Source organism: Cucurbita maxima, unplaced genomic scaffold (genome assembly GCF_002738345.1).
Source record: "Cucurbita maxima cultivar Rimu unplaced genomic scaffold, Cmax_1.0 Cma_Scf00014, whole genome shotgun sequence".
Classification (NCBI taxonomy): domain Eukaryota; kingdom Viridiplantae; phylum Streptophyta; class Magnoliopsida; order Cucurbitales; family Cucurbitaceae; genus Cucurbita; species Cucurbita maxima.
This window is the reverse complement of record NW_019272030.1, coordinates 3614254-3635344: the sequence shown is the minus strand read 5'-3', so window position 1 is coordinate 3635344 and position 21091 is coordinate 3614254. Positions and strand designations below refer to the sequence as shown.

The following is a 21091-nucleotide window of genomic DNA, read 5'->3' as shown; positions in this document are numbered from 1 at the left end:
AAAATTTTTTTTTTTTTTTTTTTTTTTTTTTAATATACGGTTTAAAGTTATTATTAGAATTTTGAAAATTTAGGAATATTATCAAAACAATGTGCAAAATTGATGAAATATTCTTATTAATTAAGCTTAAACACTAAACTCAAATTTTTGAAGGCTAAATTGCTTATATAATTTAGGACACTAAACTCAAATTTCGAGCCTCTTTTGAAGAATGTTTTGTTACCCTCTCCAACCGATATAGGATTTCACAGCTCAAATTTGATAGGATTTTGAGTAAGCATTTCACTAAAAACATGTAGAAAAATGATGAAATTGAGGGAGTCGAATTGTATCAGACCTCGTGTAGACGTTCATTTCTTTCCACAAGTTTTTCTGAATACCAAACTTGATTACGAATTGGAATTCATTTTTTTCGAACATCCCGGCTTCTTTGAAGTGTTTGGATGGAGAGAAACAGTGGTGGCTTCAAGAACACTCATGTTAGGAGAATAGTGATAGTGATGGGTTTTGAGTTTTAGAAACGTGGGAAAGAATTGAATTGGTCGGACATATTATTCTTTTACACAAAAAGGGTTTGTCTTTGAAGATACTAAGAATACAAAAAAGTTTGAATTCAAAGGGAATTGATTCTGTGTTGCCCATTTGGCGGCCCACTGCCAGTGAGAGGTATCTTCCAAAGTCAAGTACATTCAACTTATCACCTCTAGGTATTATTTATTTTTACCCGTTACGTATCGTCGTCAGCTTCGTGATTTAACGCGTTTTAAAGAGAGATTTTCACATCCTTATAAAGAAATAGACCAAAGTGTGAGCGGGTGTAGAGAAGAAAAAGTCAAACACTCAAACCTAACAAGAATGAGCAACAACGAAATAACAAGATGAGGTACTCGGGACACCCATTTAGAAAGAAGGGTTGAAGGTATTGGGCCAGAAGCTTTCTCCATCCACCCTTTATTAGGTGGTGCGTCCTTGTGTTCTTGTTTCTTTCACTCCGGAGGCCCCAAAGCGGCACAATGCCACTAACGCCGAGTTGGCTCCTATGTCGATTGCACAAAACAGACCGAACCGAAGTTAAACCCTCTTGTAAGAACAAATCTCTAGCTTCATATTACAACAACCACAACAAAATAAATTCAAGTTTATTTCAAACAAGATGATTTTGTCATTACATAATATAATACAAACCGATTGATTAAAAGAAATTACAAACCCCATCACCAAATAAACATTCCCTCAAATTAATTCCACCATTGAATAAGCTCTCAAATCCTCAAATCCATGCACCAACAGTAATAATCAGACCTAGAAATCTCCAACATCTGTTCTGGGCTCATCCTCTCAAGCTCACTTTCCCTCCAAGCTGCAAAGTTGTTTTTGTTTTGTGGGTCAGAAGCCATTGGATGATGCTCTATCCTATGAACTTGTGATCTCATTCTCTTGTACAATCTCATGCCACCCACACATTCTTCATAAGGATCTTGTACTCCATTTTGAATCTCAAATCTACAATAACAAATACCAATTATTCGTTTATTACATAAACCTTGCTCGATAATCATTTCGTATGTTATTTTTTGAAAATCGTGTTCGTTTTTGAATGAAGTATACTAACGAGTACTAGAATTGAAAATGGTACTTGCCCAAGATATACTTGAGCTAGATACTTGAGTGAATTGCAGAGCTTGCTTGTCTTCATCAATGGCGGATAATTTGCTATGTCCCTGTGGATCAGTGCATGAAACACAAGCAATCTTTAGAACTATTCACTTTTAGGTCAAGATCTTAAAAGGGTTTCGTAAAAAAGTTGATATAAGGTTAGAACTTCAAATTTCGATAAGAAATTTAAAATTTTGAGTTGATGGGTCACGATAAATTTAATTTTTGTTTGAAGAATTTACCTTATCATGATAGATGGATATCCGATTTGTAGACGTTTGAGATCGTCTTCCACACAGTGACCCACAAGAACCCTAGCTTTCTCACCTCCATTGTAGAGGATGTCTTGAATTTTCTTTTGAACTTGCTTTAGTGGCATTGCATCTCGAACATGTTCGGGACGAATGCCCGTCGTTTCATACCTAATTTTATTTTTACATATCAAAGCGGTTAAATTATAAAAAATTTATACTCCAATTCTAAAACTTTAGGTTTATTTGGTCTCTAAATTTTAAATGATTCGCCACGAAAAATAACTGACCTATAATTTGTAACGGGTATTGTGGGCTTGACATAGCTATAGAAGATGACATTTTCACTCTCATCAATAAGGCAGACCTTGGCACAGACATCCAGCGACCCATCACCGCCACCTACATATTTGCAAGCTAACGCCACGGGACCGGAGCCTCGAGTTCTTCCACCGTCGATGGCGGTTGAACCATCGCGAATTCCCAAGTTGGCCAAACGAGCAAGAAGCCCCTGATCAAAACAGCCAAAAAAGAATGGAAGATTCAAGATTTTGAAGGTAAAGAACTAAATTTCATGCTGTTTAATTAGCTGATAGTTGAGGGTTCATACAGAATTAACACACGAGAATTGGCATCTTTCTTGGTGGAGCCTTTGTGAGTAAGAACTGTCAAGGATGGCCAAGCAAAACTTGCATCCTCGCATGTCGAAGACGTTTTTGCATTCTTGCTTCGGCAGCGGCCCTGATAACAACATGATCGTATCGATATAATTAAATTTATCATAACCCATTATAGTATATGTAATAGTTCAAGTCTACTGCTGACAAATATTGTCCACTTTGACTCGTTATGTATCGTCGTTAGCTTCACGATTTTAAAATGCATCTACTAGAGAGAAGTTTCCACACCCTTACAATGAATGCTTCGTTTCCCTCTCCAACCGATGTAGGATCTCACAATCCACCCTCTCTGGGTGCTAGCTTCCTCACTAGCACAGTGTCTAACTCTAATACCATTTGTAACAACTCAAGCCCACTGTTAGGAGATATTGTCCGCTTTGGCATGTTACGTATCGTCGTCAGCCTCACGATTTTAAAATGCGTTTTCTAGGGAGAGGTTTCCACACCTTTACAAGAAATGTTTTGTTTCCCTCTCCAACCGATATGGGATTTCATAATCCATCTCCCTTGGGGGCCAGCGTTCTCGCTGGCACACAGGCTCTAATACCATTTGTAATAGCCCAAGGCCACTGCTAGTCGATATTGTCCGTTTTAGTTCGTTACATATCGTCGTCAACCTAACGGTTTTAAAACGCATCTGCTAGAGAGAGGTTTCCACACTCTTATAAGAAATGTTTCGTTCCCCTCTCCAACCGATGTGGGATCTCACTATAGGTCTTATATACGAACTTTTATTGAACTTTAAAAAGCTTACGACTTTATCGGTAGAAACGACTAACATACCAATGAGATGTTCTCTAAGAGAATCAAGAGAACGACAGTGTTTCTTGCAAACGGCACAAGTGGGTTCATGAGGTGAGTGGAAAGAGGTCCTCATATGATCAACCAAATGCTCAATCTTGTTGAATTGCCTGAAGCAAGCAGCGCACTTGTGCCTGTTTGACAACCATTTTTAGTGTCAAAAACTTAGAAACAATGCCACAAACAAATACACAAAGACAGGGAGAAGGAGATCAAACCTAGATGTCTCAGCTGAATGATCCATTGTCTGATCAAACAAAAACTCTTACTTTGATGCCAGAAAGTGGGTGCAAAGGAAGCTGTTTTATAGAGAGAAATTTAGGGTTCTTTGAGGCTTTTTAGGGTCAACAACTAGGTATATTCTAATAATGTAACTTTGGGTGGCTAGAACAATAAAAGTTTGGGTCCTCCATAAAGAAGAACCAGAATATTTCGAATTAACTAAGGTCAACTCATAAATGGTATCGATTCTATTTGAATATTATCATGTGCACAAAGGGAGTGAGGAGAAGACGACTTCTTTTGACATCACTTACCATTTTAAAGATCAATGATTCGGTCTTTCTCTCTTACAATGTTGAGTGGTTGTGATTTTTCAAGATATGTGGCTTGAGTGTTGACACGGGTTTAGATATCTTTGTGCGTAAGAATATTTGAAAACTACAAACCCGTCTTCCTTTTAGTCTCTATTTTGTTCGTAAGTTGTTTTCTTAGAATCAATCGGAGAAAAAAAGACGAAGAGTCTCGGTTAGTGATTTATATCTATTTTAGGAGAGTTTGAGATGGACGTGCATGAAATTTGGAGTTATGGGTTTGTACTTTGATGATTCTATCGAACTTTGCGATGAGGATATGAAGGCATCAACTACGTTATTGACCGAAATAGCCGAAAAGCAACCCACCCAAAGAGCAAGTTGGGATACCAAAAATATATACAGATAAAAAGGCAGTGACCCTTCAACACAAATGCAAGAATTGGCATCCAAGAATTTTAAAAGGCCCAATCTGATTCCCTTTTGGATAAGATTATATTGTTCTCAACTAGGAATGGCGACAAACATGGCTGTGAGTGAACTTACAAGTTTCCTTTTTCTAACCAGAAACATGGTGCGAGCCGAGCCGAGCCGAGGGCAAGCGGGGTGGAAGAAATCGAACCTCTGACTTCTTAGTTTAGGGTCCCAACTGACGACAATCCAAGAGAGGGAGGACTTTTTAGAGTAGGAAAAATTTGATAGTAGGTTTGAAATGACCTTTTAAGTACCTAAAAAAAGTGCTTTTAATAAGTACAAACACATGGATAGCTTGGTTTATCTACCCAACTTCTCTACGAGACACCAATAATTCTCAGAGTTCATAGCCCGAACAATGTTCATAAACTTTTGCCATTTCTAATACAACTGGACCAAATTCTAAAGGTGCAAGCGTGATTTTCGACAGAATCAGACGCTAATGTGAAAATTTGTAGTGTTGAGACGTTGTGGCAGAGGAGTATCTATAATGCTCATATATTTGTCAATCAGACATTTGATGTTTCCATTTCGCTCGAAATGTTCGATTCCTACAAAGTAAACAATTATATAGTAAAAAATAGTTATTAAGTATCAAAACTAGTACTAAATAAGTTGTTGAAATTGTTCAGTATAAGCATTATCAGATGCGTAGTACAGAGGAAACCATAAGCATTATATTTATATATGGCTTACAGAATAAAAGTGATTCTAGCAAATAATGGGAGGAAGTGTTTTGACCTTGGGAAAAGGTGGGGGTCAGTCAATGGGAGATTCTTTGGACTGAAAAAGTGTGGACCAGAGAAGGTTCTTTGAATGTACCAGAAAGAAAAGGTGAAAGAAGACTTGATGATATTATTCTGATCTGTTGAAGCTTAATGCTTTCCAATTCACTGCTAAGCAATGAAATGGCTTTTGAGTTTACTTTTTGATCCTTTTGAATGAACAAGAACTCTCTAATGACATGTTCAAAGTTTCTTTTTGATGGGATTGCTGATTGAATTTGAAGCATTTCGTGAGATTGCACATCGGTTGAAGAAAGAAATGAGTGCCCGCGAGGACGCTGGGCCCTGAAAGGAGATGGATTGAGAGATCCCACATCAATTGGAGAGGGGAACGAGTGCGAACAAGGATGTTGGGCCCCGAAAGAGGGTGGATTGTGAGACCTCACATCGATTGGAGAGGGGAACGAATCATTCTTTATAATGATGTAGAAACCTCCCCTAGCAGACATGTTTTAAAAATCTTGATAGGAAACCCGAAAGGAAAAGCTTAAAGAGGACAATATCTGCTAGCGATAAGCTTGGACAGTTACACAATTGCTCTAGAAGATCAACAATTAATACTCAAACTAACCGTGATTATCATGCGTAACGAGGAGCTTGACAAGCTTTGTCAATTGGCAATGGTGGGTCTGAAAATGAGCCATTCAAAATATGGTTAGCAATCCACAAGTTTGCAGCCTCAGAGTAGTGTATGCCATCCCAGCTAATATGCCTTGATGGATCCTTGCAAGGATTTCCATAAACTGTTCCATTCACAACTTCTCTTTTTCCACAATCAATGTGATAGCCATAGTAACTCCCACAGCAAAACTTTACTGGATTCTTAACAAAACCTACCACCAATTATAATACTAAAGTTAGTCACCCATCTACGTTTTAATCAATACTCGAATAATTAACGAGAAAAAAGAAACGACCTTGAGTTTTCGCTTTGGATATGAGCAGATACTTGGCTGAATACATGTCTATGTGTATAATTCTAGCTAGAGGAAGCTTTTTCCCCAGCTTTAGCAGCCGACTCTTCAGCTGTCGATTAAATTCTCGAGAGACTTCATTCTGGCTCTCCACGCACCCATTGCTATCTCGATTATCAGGACTTTTGTTATACAATATAGAGTAAGGCAGACATCCAATTGGACCTGTGTTATGCACCCAGAAATACCTTGCCCCTTCCTTGTACAATTGCTGAAACATACACCAGAAAGAACATTAGAGCTTTCATTTAAGCTTTTTAAGTATATGCATTGTTGAGTGAATGGTTTAGGTTTCCTACTTGCACAGCTTCAGAGAATGTGTTTATTATATCTGGAATGGAGGCTCTAACTTGTTCTTCTGATGAGTGTTGGTAACCGTAGGCAAGATCGTTCTGCCCAATGTCGAACGTATATAGCGCCTTCGAAAACTCCTGGGGCCTCGCTATACGGTTGATTGATGTCGATGTCCTGTCTGTCACAAAGTATCTAACATTACCGTTATTATTAATGACACTATTGAGGATTGTTGGGAGGGAGTCCTACCATAGCAAATTTAGGGAATCATCATGGGTTTATAAGTAAGGAAGACATTTCCATTGGTACGAGGCATTTTGAAAAAACCAAAAGCAAAGCCACGAGAGCTTATACTCCAATATCATACCATTGTGGAGAGTCGTGGTTTCTAACATGGTATCAGAGTCATGCCATAAACTAGGCCAGGTCAATATAGAATCCTTAAATGTCAAACAAAGAATTGTGAGCCTCGAAAGTGTAGTCAAAAGTGATTAAAGTGTCGAACAAAGAGTGTACTTTGTTCAAAGACTCCAGAGAAGAAGTCGAGCCTCAATAAAGGGGAGGTTGTTCGAGGGCTCCATAGGCTTTAGGGAATGATCAATGAGTTTATAAGTAAGGAATACATCTCCACTAGTACGAGGCCTTTTGGGGAAGCTCAAAGCAAAGCCAGGAGAGTTTATGCTCAAAGTGAACAATATCATACCATCGTGGAGATTCATGGTTCCTACCGAACCCAAGAACATTCATACATCAAAGAAATGAAGCTTCTGTTCTGTCGTGAGGTGTGTAATATTGTAAAGAGTAAAGAATCAGAAACTGACTGTTGGAGTGGAGTCGATTGAACAGATCAGTGATGCGGGATTTGAATTGTATGAACTGTGATACTTGAATGCCAAGATGAAAAGGGCTGTAACCACCAGGACAAATGGATGAACCTCCTGTTGCAAAATTAGCTCCATGCCTAAAATTTGTTCCTAATGAGTCCAGATATGCACTCAGGAAAGGCAATTTCAGCTTCTCAGCTGTAGAAAGATCATGCATCAGTTGTTAGAGCTGAAAATGACGAACTCAATTGCCAAAAAAGGCTTCCAAATCCATAAAAAAATCATGATCATTGCTTGATTTTACTCAAAAGACTGCTAATTGTAAGCCATTTTCATGGTCAAAATCTATCCCCCTTTCGCGTTTCTAAACCTAAACAGCAGAACTCAAGCTAGCAATTTGTTCATAATCTTCAGAAACAAAGAGATATGAGAATGGGGAACTTACCTATAAAGTCTACAATGAGACGACCATCGCAAGCCCTTCCAGAAGGGCGTCGGAAGAAGGTTTCGCCGTTGGGCGGTTGAATCGCATTGAATGCCGCCGATATTCCGCCTGTGTCTGAATTTGAGTCGCCAAAGTTGTATACGGCGGGAAATCCACAATTTCCCGAACCACCAGCTGCTGTGGTAACGCCAATTAACAAACCCAGAATCCGAAGCACCAGAAGACGGCGGAGCTTCAGTAACCCCATGATTTTCACTGCTTAGTTCTTCAATCGTTGAGGAGATAAAGTAATCAGAGGCGATTCATAGCTATTTGGGTAATGGGAAATGAAATGATTGGAAGTGGAATTTACAGAGGCTAATTAGGACAAGAACAGTACACAAGTGAAAGGTGAAGAACATTGAAATTCGGACTCCCATTGTAATTGATGCCATTGCCTTTATTCTCATTTCTGATAAATCTTTTCATCCAACACAAATTTTTAATCAAGTTCTTCCACCAAGAATTTGGATTTAAAAAAATGTTGATTCTGCTCATAATCAGCCGATCCTTCCATATTTATGCACTCATTTGTAGTTCATTTATTTCGAAGTACTATTTTACGAGTACATTTTCATCGACTTATAATAGTTCAATTCATCGTATTGGTAATGGTTCCTATTAGAGTATTGTAGGAGTCGACAGTAACTTAGAGCAATCTTTGGCTATATCTTTTGTTCATGCTCGACAAGCTTTGTCGATCGGCAATGGTGGGTCTGAAAATGAGCCATTCAAAATGTGGTTAGCAACCCACAAGTTTGCAGCCTCAGAGTAGTGTATGCCATCCCAGCTAACATGCCTTGATGGATCCTTGCAAGTGTTGTTCTCGTAGACTGTTCCATTCACAGCTTCTTTCTTCCCACAGTTGAGGTGTAAGCCATGGAAGCTCCAACAGCAATAGTTCACTGGATCAACAAAACCTGCACCAGTTTCAACACTGAAGTTAGTCGGCTACCACTTCCTTCCCTTCTAATTTTGAGAAAAGAAGAACAACCTAGAGTTTTCGCCATGCTAGAGGATATTTGGCTGAATACATGTCTAAGTGAGTGATTCTAGCTAGAGGAAGCTCTTTCCTCAGCTTTAGCAGCAGATTCTTAAGCTGTGATTGAGTTCTTGAGCCCAATCACTGCTAGTAGATATTGTCCACTTTATCCGTTACATATCGTCATCAGCCTTACGATTTTAAAATGTGTCTGTTAGGAAGAGGTTTTCACATTCTTATAAGAAATATTTCGTTCTCCTCTCCAACCGATATAGGATCTCAGAATCTACCCCCTTTGGGGCCAGCGTCCTCGCTGGCACACCGTTCGAGGTCTAGCTCTAATACCATTTGTAACAATCCAAGGCAACTGCTAGCTGATATTGCCCGCTTTTGCCCGTTACGTATCACTGTCAGTCTCACGGTTTTAAAACGCGTCTGTCAATGAGAAGTTTCCACACCCTTATAAGAAATACTTTGTTCCCCTCTCTAACCGACGTAGGATCTCATAATCCACCCTTCTTAGGGGCTCAACACTCTCATTGGCACACTGCCCAGTGTTGGGCTCTAATACCATTTGTGACAGTCTAAGGCCACTCCTAGCAAATATTGTCCGTTTTGGCTTGTTACGTATTACAGTCCGCCTCACGATTTTAAAATGCGTCTGTTAGAGGAATGCTTCGTTCCCCTCTCCAACCAACGTGAGATCTCATGAAAGTGTTTTATGTATATTTTGTTGAGTGAGGGATTTAGATTGCCTACTTGCACAGCTTCAGAGAACGTGTTTATCATGTCTGGAATGGAAGCTCTAACTTGTTCTTCAAATGAGTAATGGAAGCCATGGAAGAGATCGTTCTGTGCAATATCGAAAATATATAGCGCCTTCGAAAACTCCCGGGGCCTCGCGATACTGCTTTCCATTGGTATAGCTGTGCTGTCTATCACCAAGTAGCCAACATAATAGCCATTGTTAAAGACATAACATGAGAAAATTCACACAACAAGGAGCTGAAGCTTTGTTCTGTCCTGAGAAGTGTAATGTGCATAGAGTAATGAATGAGAAACTGACTGGGGGAGTGGAGTATATTGTATAGATAGGTGGTGCGGGATTTGAACTGGATGAACTGTGAGACTTGGACAGCAAGATGAAAAGGGCTGTAACCACCTGGACGAATCGACGAACCGCCGGTTGCAAAATTAGCTCCATACCTAAAGCTTGTTCCTACTGAATCCAGATATGCACTCAGGTAAGGAACTTTCAGCTTCTCGGCTGCAAAAGAATCAGATATATCAGTTGATAGAGCTGAAAATGAAGAACTCAAAGCCCAAAAAAGGCTTCCAAATATAGAAAATCCGGATTGATGAGTTCACTCTGTTAGATACTTAGATATACTAATTGTATTGTAAGCCATTTTCATGGAAACTTCATGGTCTCTATATCTTTTGATAATGCAATTTATAGCTAGACTCGCATGGTTTTACTTCTTAATTATACTAGAAGGCCTCAATTCTCAACAATCTAAACAAAGATTAAACCATCACTAATCTTAAGAGCTCAAACTTAAGTTATTGAGCAATAATTTATAGACCCAGATAGTGATTTGTGGATAACCTTCACAAACAGAGAGATATGAGAAAATTTGTTAACTTACCCATGAAGTCTATAATGAGATGGCCATCGCAGGCCCTCCCAGAAGGATGTCCAAAGAATGTCATGCCATTGGGTGATTGAATCGCATCGAATGCAGCTGGTATTCCTCCTTTGTCTGAGTTCGAGTCACCGAAGTTGTACACAGCCGGAAACCGACAACTCGCCGAATCACCACCGCCACCAGCGGCGGCGCTAACCGACGTCATCGGCCATCCCACTAAACCCAGGAAGAGAAGCACCAATACACGGCGGAGCTTCAGTGGGTCCATGGTTTGGCAACAGAGCAAAGCGAAATCAACCCGTCTGAGCTTTTTCACTGCTCAAAATTTTCATTGAGCGTATCCGACAAGTCGGTGGGCCAAAATCGTTGTTGAAATTTGAGCGTCGTTCTATGTAGTATAAGAGATCCATGGATTTTTGTGAGACAGGGATTCTCGTCTTCAATCATGGCAGAGAAATTGTGCTTCCCAAGAACACATTCGTCAGTCCGTGGCCAGCTCGATATACAACAATTCTCGAGTGAGGAACTTAAAATAATTTCTTAAATAAAATAATCACCCACTTATAAATAACATAACTTATGATATATAACAAATCAAAACGGATAATATATACTAACGGTGTGCTTGAATTATTATAAATAATATTATAGCGAAACACTAAGCAATGTGCCAACGAGAACCGCCCCTAAGAGGATGAATTGTAAGATCCCATATCACATTTCTTATAAAGGTGTGGAAACCTCTTATTAATAGATGTGTTTTAAAATATGAGATTAACAACAATACGTAATAAACCAAAGCATACAATATTTGTTGCCAGTGCGCTTGAACTATTACATGCACAGTCAACAATTTAACTGCCATCATTTTTTTGGTAGTCAACTGACAGTTCAATTACCATTTAGAACTATTTACCATGTCTCTGATACTAAAGTGTTCATTTTAAACCTTCGAGCACCTCCATTCACGACTATACTTAAATCGGCTAATACTAAACAACCTATAAGGCTTAAATGCTGCAAGGTGCATATAAGACATGTAGCCTAAGGCTAATGAGACTACACAAAAGAATTATAACTCAGTCCTATAGATACACATATTTAGGCAGCACTAGATTTGACACAAGCAGAGACATTACTTACTACTACACAGGCTGCCAGTGAAGCTGTCTTGAGCTCCATGTGCTCTTGATGGGTGAACAAGGAAATATGATGGTAGGAAGCCTCTTACTCTCCTCAAGATGAGGAAAATCTATGGTGTAATGAAGCCCACGGCTCTCTTGTCGAGTGATGGCGCTGCTTACGACCAACTTCGCGCAGCAAAACAGGTTCCTCATTTCACAAACCTCCAGAGCCACCATGGTTAGCTCCCATCCTTGATGAAACAAGTACTCTTCCCATGTTGCTTCTAGCTTACTGATCTTCTGCTCTGCAGTCTCGAGCCTCGTGGTCGACCGAACAATTCCTACATACTTCCACATGATTAGTTGTAACTGTTTCCTTATGTCATTAGTCATTGATATGATTCTGCTCATGAAATCGTTTCCGAGGGACACGGGCACGAAAGGTCTAGCCCATTTATTCAAGATACGAGAATCAAAACTTGAGCTCTTCATATGATCAACAGAGGGCTCAACTGCCCTTCGTGCAAAAACTAGAGCTTCCAGCAATGAGTTGCTAGCTAGACGGTTGGCTCCGTGTAAACCCGTGCAGGCAACCTCACCTGCAACATACAGACCCCGCACATTGGTCTCCCCCTGAAGCCCCGCACGAACTCCCCCACAAATGTAATGAGCAGCCGGAACCACTGGAATTGGCTGGCATGTAATGTCCAAACCATGCTTGAGGCATTCAGCAGCAATGTTGGGAAAATGGGAGAGAATGTTTTCCCTGGGCTTGTGACTAATATCTAGTAGTACATACTTCTCATTTCGCTTTTTCAGCTGGTCATCTATGCTTCTAGCCACCACATCTCTCGGGGCGAGCTCGGCTCTCTCGTCGTACAATGGCATAAATCTTTCCATACCTAAATTGTACAGGATACCTCCATCACCCCGAACGGCTTCGGTTATAAGAAAAGCATTTTCTCTTGGCTTGTCTAGTCTTACTGGAAGGCCTTCATCAGCTAAGGCAGTTGGGTGGAACTGCACAAATCTGCATTAGATAATAAAATCTATTAATAACCATGACTCCTATCATCCTAAATCAATACCCAAATATAGTCCAGGAAAGGAAACATTACTAAAACTTAACCAACATCACAATAACAAAGGTACGACCGCATCTTCAAAAGTCAAAGAAATACTAGAAATGTAAGATAATGTATTTCTTATTCTTACTTAATGTGAGATCCCACATCGGTTAGAGAGGGGAACGAAACATTTTTTATAGGGGTGTAGAAACCTCTCTTTGTTTTAAAATTTGAGGGGAAACCCGAAAGTAAAAAACCCAAAAATGACAATATCTACTGTCTATGGCTTTGAACTATTACAAATGGTATCAGAGCCAGACACCGGACGACGTGCCAGCGAGGAGGCTAAGCCTCAAAGGAGGTGGACATGAAGCAGTGTGCTAGCAGCACGGACGTTGGATCCCAAAGGGGATAGATTGGGGGGTCCCACATCGATTGGAGAAGAGAACGAATGCTAGCGAGAACATTCGGCCTAGAAGAGGGGTGGATTGTGAGATCCCACGTCAGTTGAAGAGGAAAACAAAGCATTCTTTACAAGGGTGTGGAAACCTCTCCCTAGCAGACGCGTTTTAAAACCTTGAGGGGAAACTCAGAACGAAAAGCTCAAAGAGACAATATCTGCTAGCGGTGGGCTTGGACTATTACATTTAACAACCAAAGTCCGCAGGAATCAAAAGAATAGGCATAAGACAAATCACAATGACTGAGACGGTTACTCACTCCATGTTGGAAATTACAGCTTGAGCTCGATGAGACATGGCAATTCCATCTCCAGTGGCAACCTTTAAGACGATGTCGACTAACATTAGAATAAATATATCCACCAAACAAGATACTATTGCATGCAAGATTCTGATTGGAACCAAACAATTAAAATGGTATTGAAAGATAAAAGATACAAGTTAAAAAAAGTACAATAACCTCAAGTCTGAATTACCGATCAATTGCCCAACACTTCTCCTCAATTCCTCTGTTTATGACCAATTCTGGGCTAACTACAATTGTATCCCTTCCATTCTAATACAGTCCTAACTTCTATCCTGCCGGCACTCCTAACAGACCGTAACCCACATGACATAACTAGTTTCGTTGAGAAGGTTGTAGAATGGAAATGAAAAGTACCAGGGGATTCGTTGTTGATGGATACATGTGTCCAGCTCCACCTGAGGCAAGTAAAGTCACCTTGGAAATAAACCGTGTAACCTGGAAGTACACGAGAGGAAAGAAATTAAAGGGCAGAATACGTGAATTGTTTTAAGACTCAAAACTGTGTTCAGATATGGGGATGGACCGAGATATCACCTCCAGTGTTTCAGCATTCAAAGTATCAACACCAACACAAACTATGTCCGAACCATCCTGCAATATTAGCAACATCATTTCACATTGCTGCATTTAAGCATTTGTTTATACTTTTTGATATTACGCTGTCTAACAGCCAAGCCCAAGTCCAAGCCTACCGCTAGCAGATATTATTTTATTTGGGCTTTCTTTTCTGGAGTTACTTTCAAGGTTTTAAAAACACGTCTACTAGAGAGAGGTTTCTACATCCTTATAAGCAATGTTTCATTCCCTCTCCAACCAACGTGGGATCTCCTGATGTCTAAATTTCTCAAAGTACAATAAACTCGGAAGAAACAAGGAAATGAAAAGTTTTGTTGAAAGAAATAGGGAAAGGCAAACCTCGGAAGTAAGTAAGTCAATTGCAAAATGGTGCTCAAACACAAAAATATTAGGATCCTTGACAACGGCCTCCAAAAGAGCCCGCTCGATTTCCCTTCCAGTCATATCTGCGGCATGAACAATCCTACGATGAGAGTGTCCCCCTTCCCTTGCTAGATGCAAATTACCATCTTCCCCATGGTCAAATGAAGCACCCATACCAATCAACTCTTTGATTCTGTCAGGCCCTTCTGTACATACAACCTAAAGAAAACAGGCAATTTCAGAAGAAAGAAAGAAAGAAAGAGAAAAGGTAATGAACTTTAAAAAAAGTGTGAAGGTATGATATGCAAGCTGGAAAACATACTCTAACTGTCTCCTCATCACACAGATGAGCCCCGGCGACGATGGTATCCTGCACATGACTTTCAACAGAATCTGAAGGACAAAGAACAGCACTAACACCTCCTTGAGCATAATTTGTATTGCTCTCATGAGGTTCAGCCTTGGTGATCACAGCTACAGATCCATGTTTTGCAACTTCAAGAGCATAACGAAGGCCAGCAACTCCGCTACCAATAACAATAAAGTCAAAATACTTTGTTGAACCGTCACTCAAGCACGCCGAAGTGACTGTCGTCGGAGTTCTCCATTTCTCATTAATTGTAGGTGAGGAAGTCTTGCTTCTTCGTACATGTGAGAACTTACTTAATCCATATGACCTGGATAATTGTGCAAAGAATAAGTAATATGAAGGCTATGGTGATAAATAGTAGAAGGGTGAAGAATTCTAAACGGCTACCCATATAACACACAAAAATGTCTTCCTAATATTTTCAAACGCCCAAATAGAAGTTGAAATTTACATCACATTATGAAATTCTTCTTTCATGCGTACAGATAATTCTATTTGATCCCATATTTTCTTTGCTTAGAAGACAGGAAAATGAATACATGTCTCAAAAATCGTGTCATACTAGTACAGAATCAAAATTGTTCTCAATTTGTAGACATTGATGTGCTTGAGCATCTTCTAACACTGCAAATGCAACAATTTATGATTTTATTCAACGAACATAACCAGATACAAGATAAAAATATGAGTATCAAACAAAAAATAGAAGATTGTCTTATAAAGTTCTTCAGTGTTATGTCAAATTTTAGTGGGGTATAAAGAGAAGTCACTCTCTAATTCCGTCATATTTGGACTCTAGAAATGTGAAATATCCAAGAACTTTGATCCAAGCAGGAATGCAGTAAACAAAAATTTGTTTTGATGGTTAGATTCGTCTACGTTCGGAATCTATGTCCAGTACCATGGAAACGCATCCTGCAAGCATCTTTTGAAAGCTATACTAGCGTCCCATTGGGCTCTTTTACAACCTTGTAACTTCAAATCTACCGCCCTGCAAGACAGTTTGCAGCTCCCAATAGGTATACAAATCGCCATTGCAGCCCTGCAGTCAAGAGGAGTAAGAGAAAGCCATACATCAGTAATTTCAGTAAGACGCTTCATTTGAATATCTTCTTTGATTCCCAGTGATATGGCATAGACCATGAAGAAACTTAAGAGAGAACAGGGAACACTTGGGAGCATAAATCACTTGCAAGTGTCTTAAATGTCTAAAAACATGTAAATGTGAGATCCCATGCCGTTGGAGAGGGGAACACAACATTCCTTAAAAAGGTGTGGAAACCTCTCCCTAATAGAGACGTTTTAAAACCATGAGACTGACGGCAATATGTAACAGACTCTGTTACAAATAGTATCAGAACCAAACAATAGACGGTGTGTCAGCAAGGACGTTGGCCCCTAAAGAGGTAGATTGTTGAGATCCCACATCGGTTGAGGGAAACAAAATATTTTCATAGTAGACGCGTTTTAGAATCGTGAGGCTGACGGCGATGAGTAATGGGCCATTTGGCCACTCTGCTTCATGGCATGCACCACCGCTTCCATTCATTCACGAGCTTCTTTGGCTCCTAAAATAACCCACAAGCAACATCGCGTTCTACTTTGAAGTTCATACGGAACTAACCCAATTCAAGCAATCATAATCTCGACCCCTCAAAATGGGCAAACTACCAAAAAGGAAAAAGGACCAAAAAGAGAGTGCCGAAATTCCAAAGGCCAGAAAATCAACATCCACCGTCCAAACGGGAAAAACTAAACGTAGGTAAAAAAAAGAGATGAATCTGGTGGACATGGAAAACTCGACTTTCGTTCTAATGGATAAAACAGAGTAGAATATCGTACAACACAAATGAAATTGTGAAAATTACCTGCAAAAACCGCAAGAAGACGTTCAATCAAACAGTAAAACGATCTGAAACAACTGAAATAGCCGTTCTTCTCTTGCCTTCACGGACTTCAAACAGATTAACCAAAACCAAGGGTTAAATCTCAATCTGGGTTCTGATGTTGCTGATGAGTCAATCCAAGAAGCGCAACGAAAAACAAGAACAGAGAGAGAGAGAGAGAGAGAGAGAGAGAGAGAGAGAGAGTCCAAAAATCTAGTGAATAGAGAAATTGCAGGTATTAAAGGCAAGAAAATAAGTATGTGAATGGAGCAATGGAGTTGACAAATGAATGGAAAAGAAGCAGAGGCGCAGAAAACTTGCCCGCTATCTGCCCGATGCGCCACACCCATGCAGCCACACCGATCTTAAATGCAGACATCCAAATTCCATAACGCCATATTCTTCTTCAACTTTTTGCTCCTTGTCGTCTTCCTTTCCACTTATTTAATACTGATTCCATAAAGTGACCATCGGAATCAATAAAGAGCTAAAATTTTCAAATCGACCTTCAAATTATATGATGGACTCCCTCGCTGCAAAATCAAAAAGAAAGAAAAAAACAAACAAAAAAACAGAAGAGAGATGACATGGAGGCTTGTAAACCACAGCGATGAGAAGGGAATTTGGAGGCTAATAGCAATCCAAGTATTTGGGGGTATATAAATAAACAAATGAAGAATGCCATTGGTGAGGAACTACTTAAAGCTAGCAGCCCCATATTCATTATTCACTACCATTTTTCTTGAGAGTGACCCAATTATCATGTTAGATCTTACATCGTTTAGAGATGAAGACGAAATATTTCTTAAAAGTGTGAAAATATAGCCCTAGCATACACGATTCAAAATTGTGAGGCTGACGGTGAGATGTAATAGACCAAAACGGATAATATCTATTAGCGGTGGCTTTAAACGGATACAAATGGTATCAGAGTCATCATCAGGCGGTGTGTTAGCAAGGACATTGAGCCCCAAGGAGTGGATTGTGAGATCACACGTATGATAAATGAATAAAAAAAAGTTCTTATAAGGGTGTGGGTACTTCTCCCAAACAAACGTGTTTTGAAATTGTGAGACTGGTGGCGATACGTAACAGCCCAAAGTGAACATTATCCGCTAGCGGTAGGCTTGGGCAGTCGCGTTTTAAAACCGTGAGACGGACGAGAGTACGTAACGGAATGAAGCATACAATATATGCTAAGGGTAAGCTTGGACTACATATCGCCCTCACTCACAAGCAATTCTTAAGAGATCACCCAACATGAAGTTCCTATAGAAGAAATGTGCCCATTGTTGGTATAAATGGTAACTTTTATTTACTTTAAATTATTTTTAGTTATCTTATTGTGAAGATACATTTTTTTATTTATTTGTTATTATTTGTTTATTTATTATTATTTGTTTTTATGAGACCCAAGAAATGTATTTACGAACCTTTGGACAGTGAGCGACACGTAGCTGGATTCCGCTTGGCTACAAAGCTTTGACACTTTCTTCCACATCGAGTGAGATGCGCGGGCTACATTTCACAACTCCCGCTTTCCCTAACCGTCTTCTTCATCTTCTCTCATCTTCTTCGTCTTCATCTTCGTTGTTCTTCTTTTCCCTCGTTCTGCTTCCTTCTCTTCGGTTTGATCCTCTCTTCAATTCTCTGTATTCTACCGTTACTCCCAGTGGCAATGGGAAATTGGATGAACAAGGAGCCTCCGCCTCCTATGGTTCTCGTTCCGCCGCTCTTCGATTATCCTCCGCTTGCTGCTCGTACCAGGTACGTTTTTTCTAACCTTCTCTTCTGTCCGTACCATTTATGCGCAATGCCACGGCGTTTCTTGAGCGTAACACTGCAGATAATCATTTTTCAACTTATGTGACTGGGAAGCTGAGTTCTGCATGTTGGACTAATTTTTTTTTTTTGAAGTCTTACTTGACATTTAATGGTTTCCATGGTTTGTGCGTTGTCTGTGAGAATAAATAATGAATAATTTCAATTTCAGCGCCTGGGAGTATTGTTGATTTGTCGGACTGTTGTGTTTTTTTTTGTGTGGGGATGCTGTGAAAAACCGTATTTTATTTACATGCAGGATGTTGGAGTCATCATATAATCTGCTATTCGGGAAGCTTGCTTTAAAATGTCTTTTCGAGGAATATTTCGATGAGGCAAGGCATTTTAGCACAGTGATCATGCTTAAGCCCATTGATGACCCTCACGTGGATTTAGTCGCAACTGTATCCCTTGGAAGCTATATGATTATTCACAAATTAGTTATCATTGCCAAATTTCAAAAGCTCAATATATAATTCCGTAATTTACTATCCCTTTGTGAAAAAAATGTACGTTATTTGAGTAGATTGGATGCGAAAAGATCGTGGTTTCTGCTTAACCTATTTAGGTATCAGGTCCACTCGATCATAAACCTGAGGAGATCATAGGGAATGCACTGTTTCGATGGCAAAGGTAATCTTCTGTGATGCCTATACTTCCCACAGATGCCTATTAGACTCTTACTGATTTCTTCTTGAGAACAAGATTTTTTGTTGGACAGTGGCATTGATGATCCCCATACATTTATGGACCTCTATGTATCAAACTCTGATCCGTAAGAGATACTACCCCTTCAAGTTCAAATTTTATTCTTGGTTACATTGATGCATCCCTGTTCATTATGGTGATTTATATATGCTGGCTTATGGCTCCAGGGTTTTACAAATGAGATCATGTGCATACTACCCCAAATATGGCATTGGAGCTTTTGGTATTTTCCCAGTCATACGGAAGAAAAGGTTTGCAACACTAATAATATCTATATATACACACACATGACATCGTACAACTTTTTTGGGACTAATGTGTCCTATAGTTCTTTAGTGGACATCCTCAAGGCATATGTTGACATGGTTCACTATCTGCAGATTATGTTCTGAGGACTTTGGTCTAATGGGGCTCAGATATGGCTCAAGGAATCTGTCTGTTGGAGTCACACTTATGCCTTTCTCCTGTAAATAATGTGTTACCTTCTGATAAGCGTGTTGGTGTGGGTGTATGGTCCGATAATATATGTGTCAGTTATCTCTTATATTCCAACCATAACAAATGCAGTTATCTCACATATATGCACCTATAACTATTACCTGTTCTTGTCCTCAGTATCCAAAAAAATAGTATAACCCTCCTCAAGTCGATAGGGTTGTAAGTGGAAATTTAATTTGTTTTTGGCTGCATTGATAGGGTGGGAACAAGTTCCCTCCTTTGGGTCGTAAATCTCTGTTATTATTTATTGATTACTACCCCGAGAGGATCGCACTCCAGCCATTCTGTTCTTTCTTTACTTCCTGTTGATCGCAATGAGTGGATTAGGAAATAGAATGCTAACCTTAGGAAAGGAGAGAAAATGTACTACAATGGTACTGAGAAACTCGTTCTTAGTTTTGATTTGTGCAAATGGTATTATTTGTCCGTACTCAGTATTCTTGTAGAAAAATAAATTGTTTCCCTCTATATAAAAAGTGCACATGCATTTATCTTTTAATATAAATCAAAATGTTTTCCTCATGAAAGGAAAGGAAATTCTAGTAAATCCTACAGCACTTCTTTTATTCTTTTCTGGATGCTCTGTTGTGCATATATGTATTGAGCTACTATATTGAGTGTAATTTCATGGATATCATTGTTTTTAGCTTTCCAAATTTCTAGTAATGAGTCAGAGACCTCTGTATTGTCATCATAATGCTTTGCAGCGAAAGATGAACTACCTAAAAGTGCATGGCTGGTCAGCAAGATGGGGAGGCTAACTACTGGAGTGCAGTTTGAGCCACAATGTAAGTAATATTTAGCTATAGGCCATTTACAAATGTTAGTTTCCATTCCCTACATTTGAAAAAAACTAGAATGAGTACAACGAGAAGAACTGGAAAAATGATATTGTCCCACTAGCCAACATAATCCCTAGATATCTTCAAAAGTTTCTTTCGAATCCAATATCCTGAAGAGTATGCCTTGACCACACAAGACCCTCATATTTTAGCTTTATTTATGTTTTGAGAGAAAATCATGAGATAGTCATTTCACATGTGTAGAGCTTCTACTAGAGAAACATCATGAAATGCTGACAGTTTTGAGATTTCAATATGAATATTGTAGTTGTATGAGCATTGGAGAAGAGACTTCATGACCACTACCTATATATAATAAACCAAGGGGATCACAAATATGAACTATATGAAGCAGCCTAGCATCTAAATCTTCAAGAACAACCAATGATATTCTTCATTACATACCTCAAGTGTTAAAAATACAAGAGTTAATTCCTCTGTTTGTCAAGGCGGGCCAAGGGCAGGGTGGACAAGGAAGGAAGGGGCAATTGCCCCTACTTGTTTGTCTTAAATAAAAAAACTATTGGTATAAAATAATTTGATTTTAAAGTTTTCCTCTAGTCCCCCTCAAACATTTTAGAATTGAAAGGGGTTCTAGGGTGGCCCCTAGTTTGTCTTAAATTAAATGTATAATAATAATTATGATTTTATAGTTTTCCTCTAGTTCCACTCGCCCCCCCC

General features: G+C 39.4%; 5 protein-coding genes across 9 annotated transcripts in view; 1 reads left to right on the top strand and 4 right to left on the bottom strand.

Moving 5' to 3' along the window:
- Positions 1-1125: 1125 nt before the first annotated feature.
- LOC111489566 (RNA exonuclease 4-like) lies at positions 1126-3645 on the bottom strand. The gene is made up of 7 exons (XM_023137867.1): positions 3607-3645; positions 3371-3522; positions 2518-2648; positions 2198-2418; positions 1899-2078; positions 1641-1721; positions 1126-1503 (listed from the first exon to the last, which is right to left on the bottom strand). Exons 1-7 carry the CDS (start codon positions 3630-3632, stop codon positions 1263-1265), a joined length of 1032 nt encoding a protein of 343 aa, XP_022993635.1. The 5' UTR covers positions 3633-3645; the 3' UTR covers positions 1126-1262.
- Positions 3646-4377: 732 nt separating this feature from the next.
- On the bottom strand, positions 4378-10877 carry LOC111489560 (GDSL esterase/lipase At5g14450-like). 4 transcript variants are annotated; one of them, XM_023137857.1, is made up of 6 exons: positions 10388-10877; positions 9805-10005; positions 9498-9673; positions 6098-6365; positions 5751-6013; positions 4378-4871 (listed from the first exon to the last, which is right to left on the bottom strand). In XM_023137857.1, the coding sequence occupies exons 1-5, from the start codon at positions 10653-10655 to the stop codon at positions 5760-5762; spliced, it is 1167 nt and encodes a 388-aa protein (XP_022993625.1). In that variant the 5' UTR covers positions 10656-10877; the 3' UTR covers positions 4378-4871; positions 5751-5759. The 4 variants fall into 4 exon arrangements, with proteins under 4 accessions (XP_022993625.1, XP_022993624.1, XP_022993627.1 ...); XM_023137856.1 differs by having other exon boundaries at positions 4378-4946; positions 5752-6013; positions 10388-10873; XM_023137859.1 differs by lacking the exons at positions 9498-9673; positions 9805-10005; positions 10388-10877 and adding exons at positions 6454-6626; positions 7270-7470; positions 7718-8089 and having other exon boundaries at positions 4378-4946; positions 5752-6013.
- Positions 8223-8875, bottom strand: LOC111489613 (GDSL esterase/lipase At3g27950-like). Its single transcript, XM_023137934.1, has 3 exons — positions 8751-8875; positions 8442-8676; positions 8223-8372 (listed from the first exon to the last, which is right to left on the bottom strand). Exons 1-3 carry the CDS (start codon positions 8764-8766, stop codon positions 8354-8356), a joined length of 270 nt encoding a protein of 89 aa, XP_022993702.1. The 5' UTR covers positions 8767-8875; the 3' UTR covers positions 8223-8353.
- Positions 10878-11282: 405 nt separating the features above from the next.
- Positions 11283-17188, bottom strand: LOC111489522 (L-aspartate oxidase, chloroplastic-like). 2 transcript variants are annotated; one of them, XM_023137782.1, is made up of 8 exons: positions 16524-17188; positions 15557-15697; positions 14608-14962; positions 14262-14504; positions 13881-13937; positions 13701-13781; positions 13299-13360; positions 11283-12541 (listed from the first exon to the last, which is right to left on the bottom strand). In XM_023137782.1, exons 2-8 carry the CDS (start codon positions 15688-15690, stop codon positions 11533-11535), a joined length of 1941 nt encoding a protein of 646 aa, XP_022993550.1. In that variant the 5' UTR covers positions 15691-15697; positions 16524-17188; the 3' UTR covers positions 11283-11532. The 2 variants fall into 2 exon arrangements, with proteins under 2 accessions (XP_022993550.1, XP_022993552.1); XM_023137784.1 differs by having other exon boundaries at positions 15557-15702; positions 16528-17188.
- Positions 17189-18004: 816 nt separating this feature from the next.
- Positions 18005-21091, top strand: part of LOC111489553 — a 10214-nt gene continuing 7127 nt past the window's right edge. The window contains exons 1-7 of the mRNA XM_023137845.1: positions 18005-18308; positions 18622-18766; positions 18931-18995; positions 19084-19137; positions 19238-19321; positions 19451-19536; positions 20276-20356. Coding sequence (XP_022993613.1) covers positions 18220-18308; positions 18622-18766; positions 18931-18995; positions 19084-19137; positions 19238-19321; positions 19451-19536; positions 20276-20356 — 604 coding nt within the window. The 5' untranslated portion in view covers positions 18005-18219. The remainder of the gene's footprint in view (positions 18309-18621; positions 18767-18930; positions 18996-19083; positions 19138-19237; positions 19322-19450; positions 19537-20275; positions 20357-21091) is intronic.

Coding starts and splice junctions, on each gene's coding strand:
- LOC111489566 (XM_023137867.1), bottom strand. CDS start 3,632: ATGGATCATTCAGCTGAGACATCTAG. Junction 3,523..3,606: donor CATTCAGCTGAGACATCTAG/GTTTGATCTCCT, acceptor GTTGTCAAACAG/GCACAAGTGCGCTGCTTGCT. Junction 2,079..2,197: donor ATACCCGTTACAAATTATAG/GTCAGTTATTTT, acceptor AAATAAAATTAG/GTATGAAACGACGGGCATTC.
- LOC111489560 (XM_023137857.1), bottom strand. CDS start 10,655: ATGGACCCACTGAAGCTCCGCCGTGTATTGGTGCTTCTCTTCCTGGGT. Junction 10,006..10,387: donor TCTCATTATAGACTTCATGG/GTAAGTTAACAA, acceptor ATTCTTTTGCAG/CCGAGAAGCTGAAAGTTCCT. Junction 9,674..9,804: donor CAATATACTCCACTCCCCCA/GTCAGTTTCTCA, acceptor ACTTGGTGATAG/ACAGCACAGCTATACCAATG.
- LOC111489522 (XM_023137782.1), bottom strand. CDS start 15,690: ATGGCGATTTGTATACCTATTGGGAGCTGCAAACTGTCTTGCAGGGCG. Junction 14,505..14,607: donor GTGATGAGGAGACAGTTAGA/GTATGTTTTCCA, acceptor TGTTTTCTTTAG/GTTGTATGTACAGAAGGGCC. Junction 13,361..13,700: donor CATCAACAACGAATCCCCTG/GTACTTTTCATT, acceptor ATCGTCTTAAAG/GTTGCCACTGGAGATGGAAT.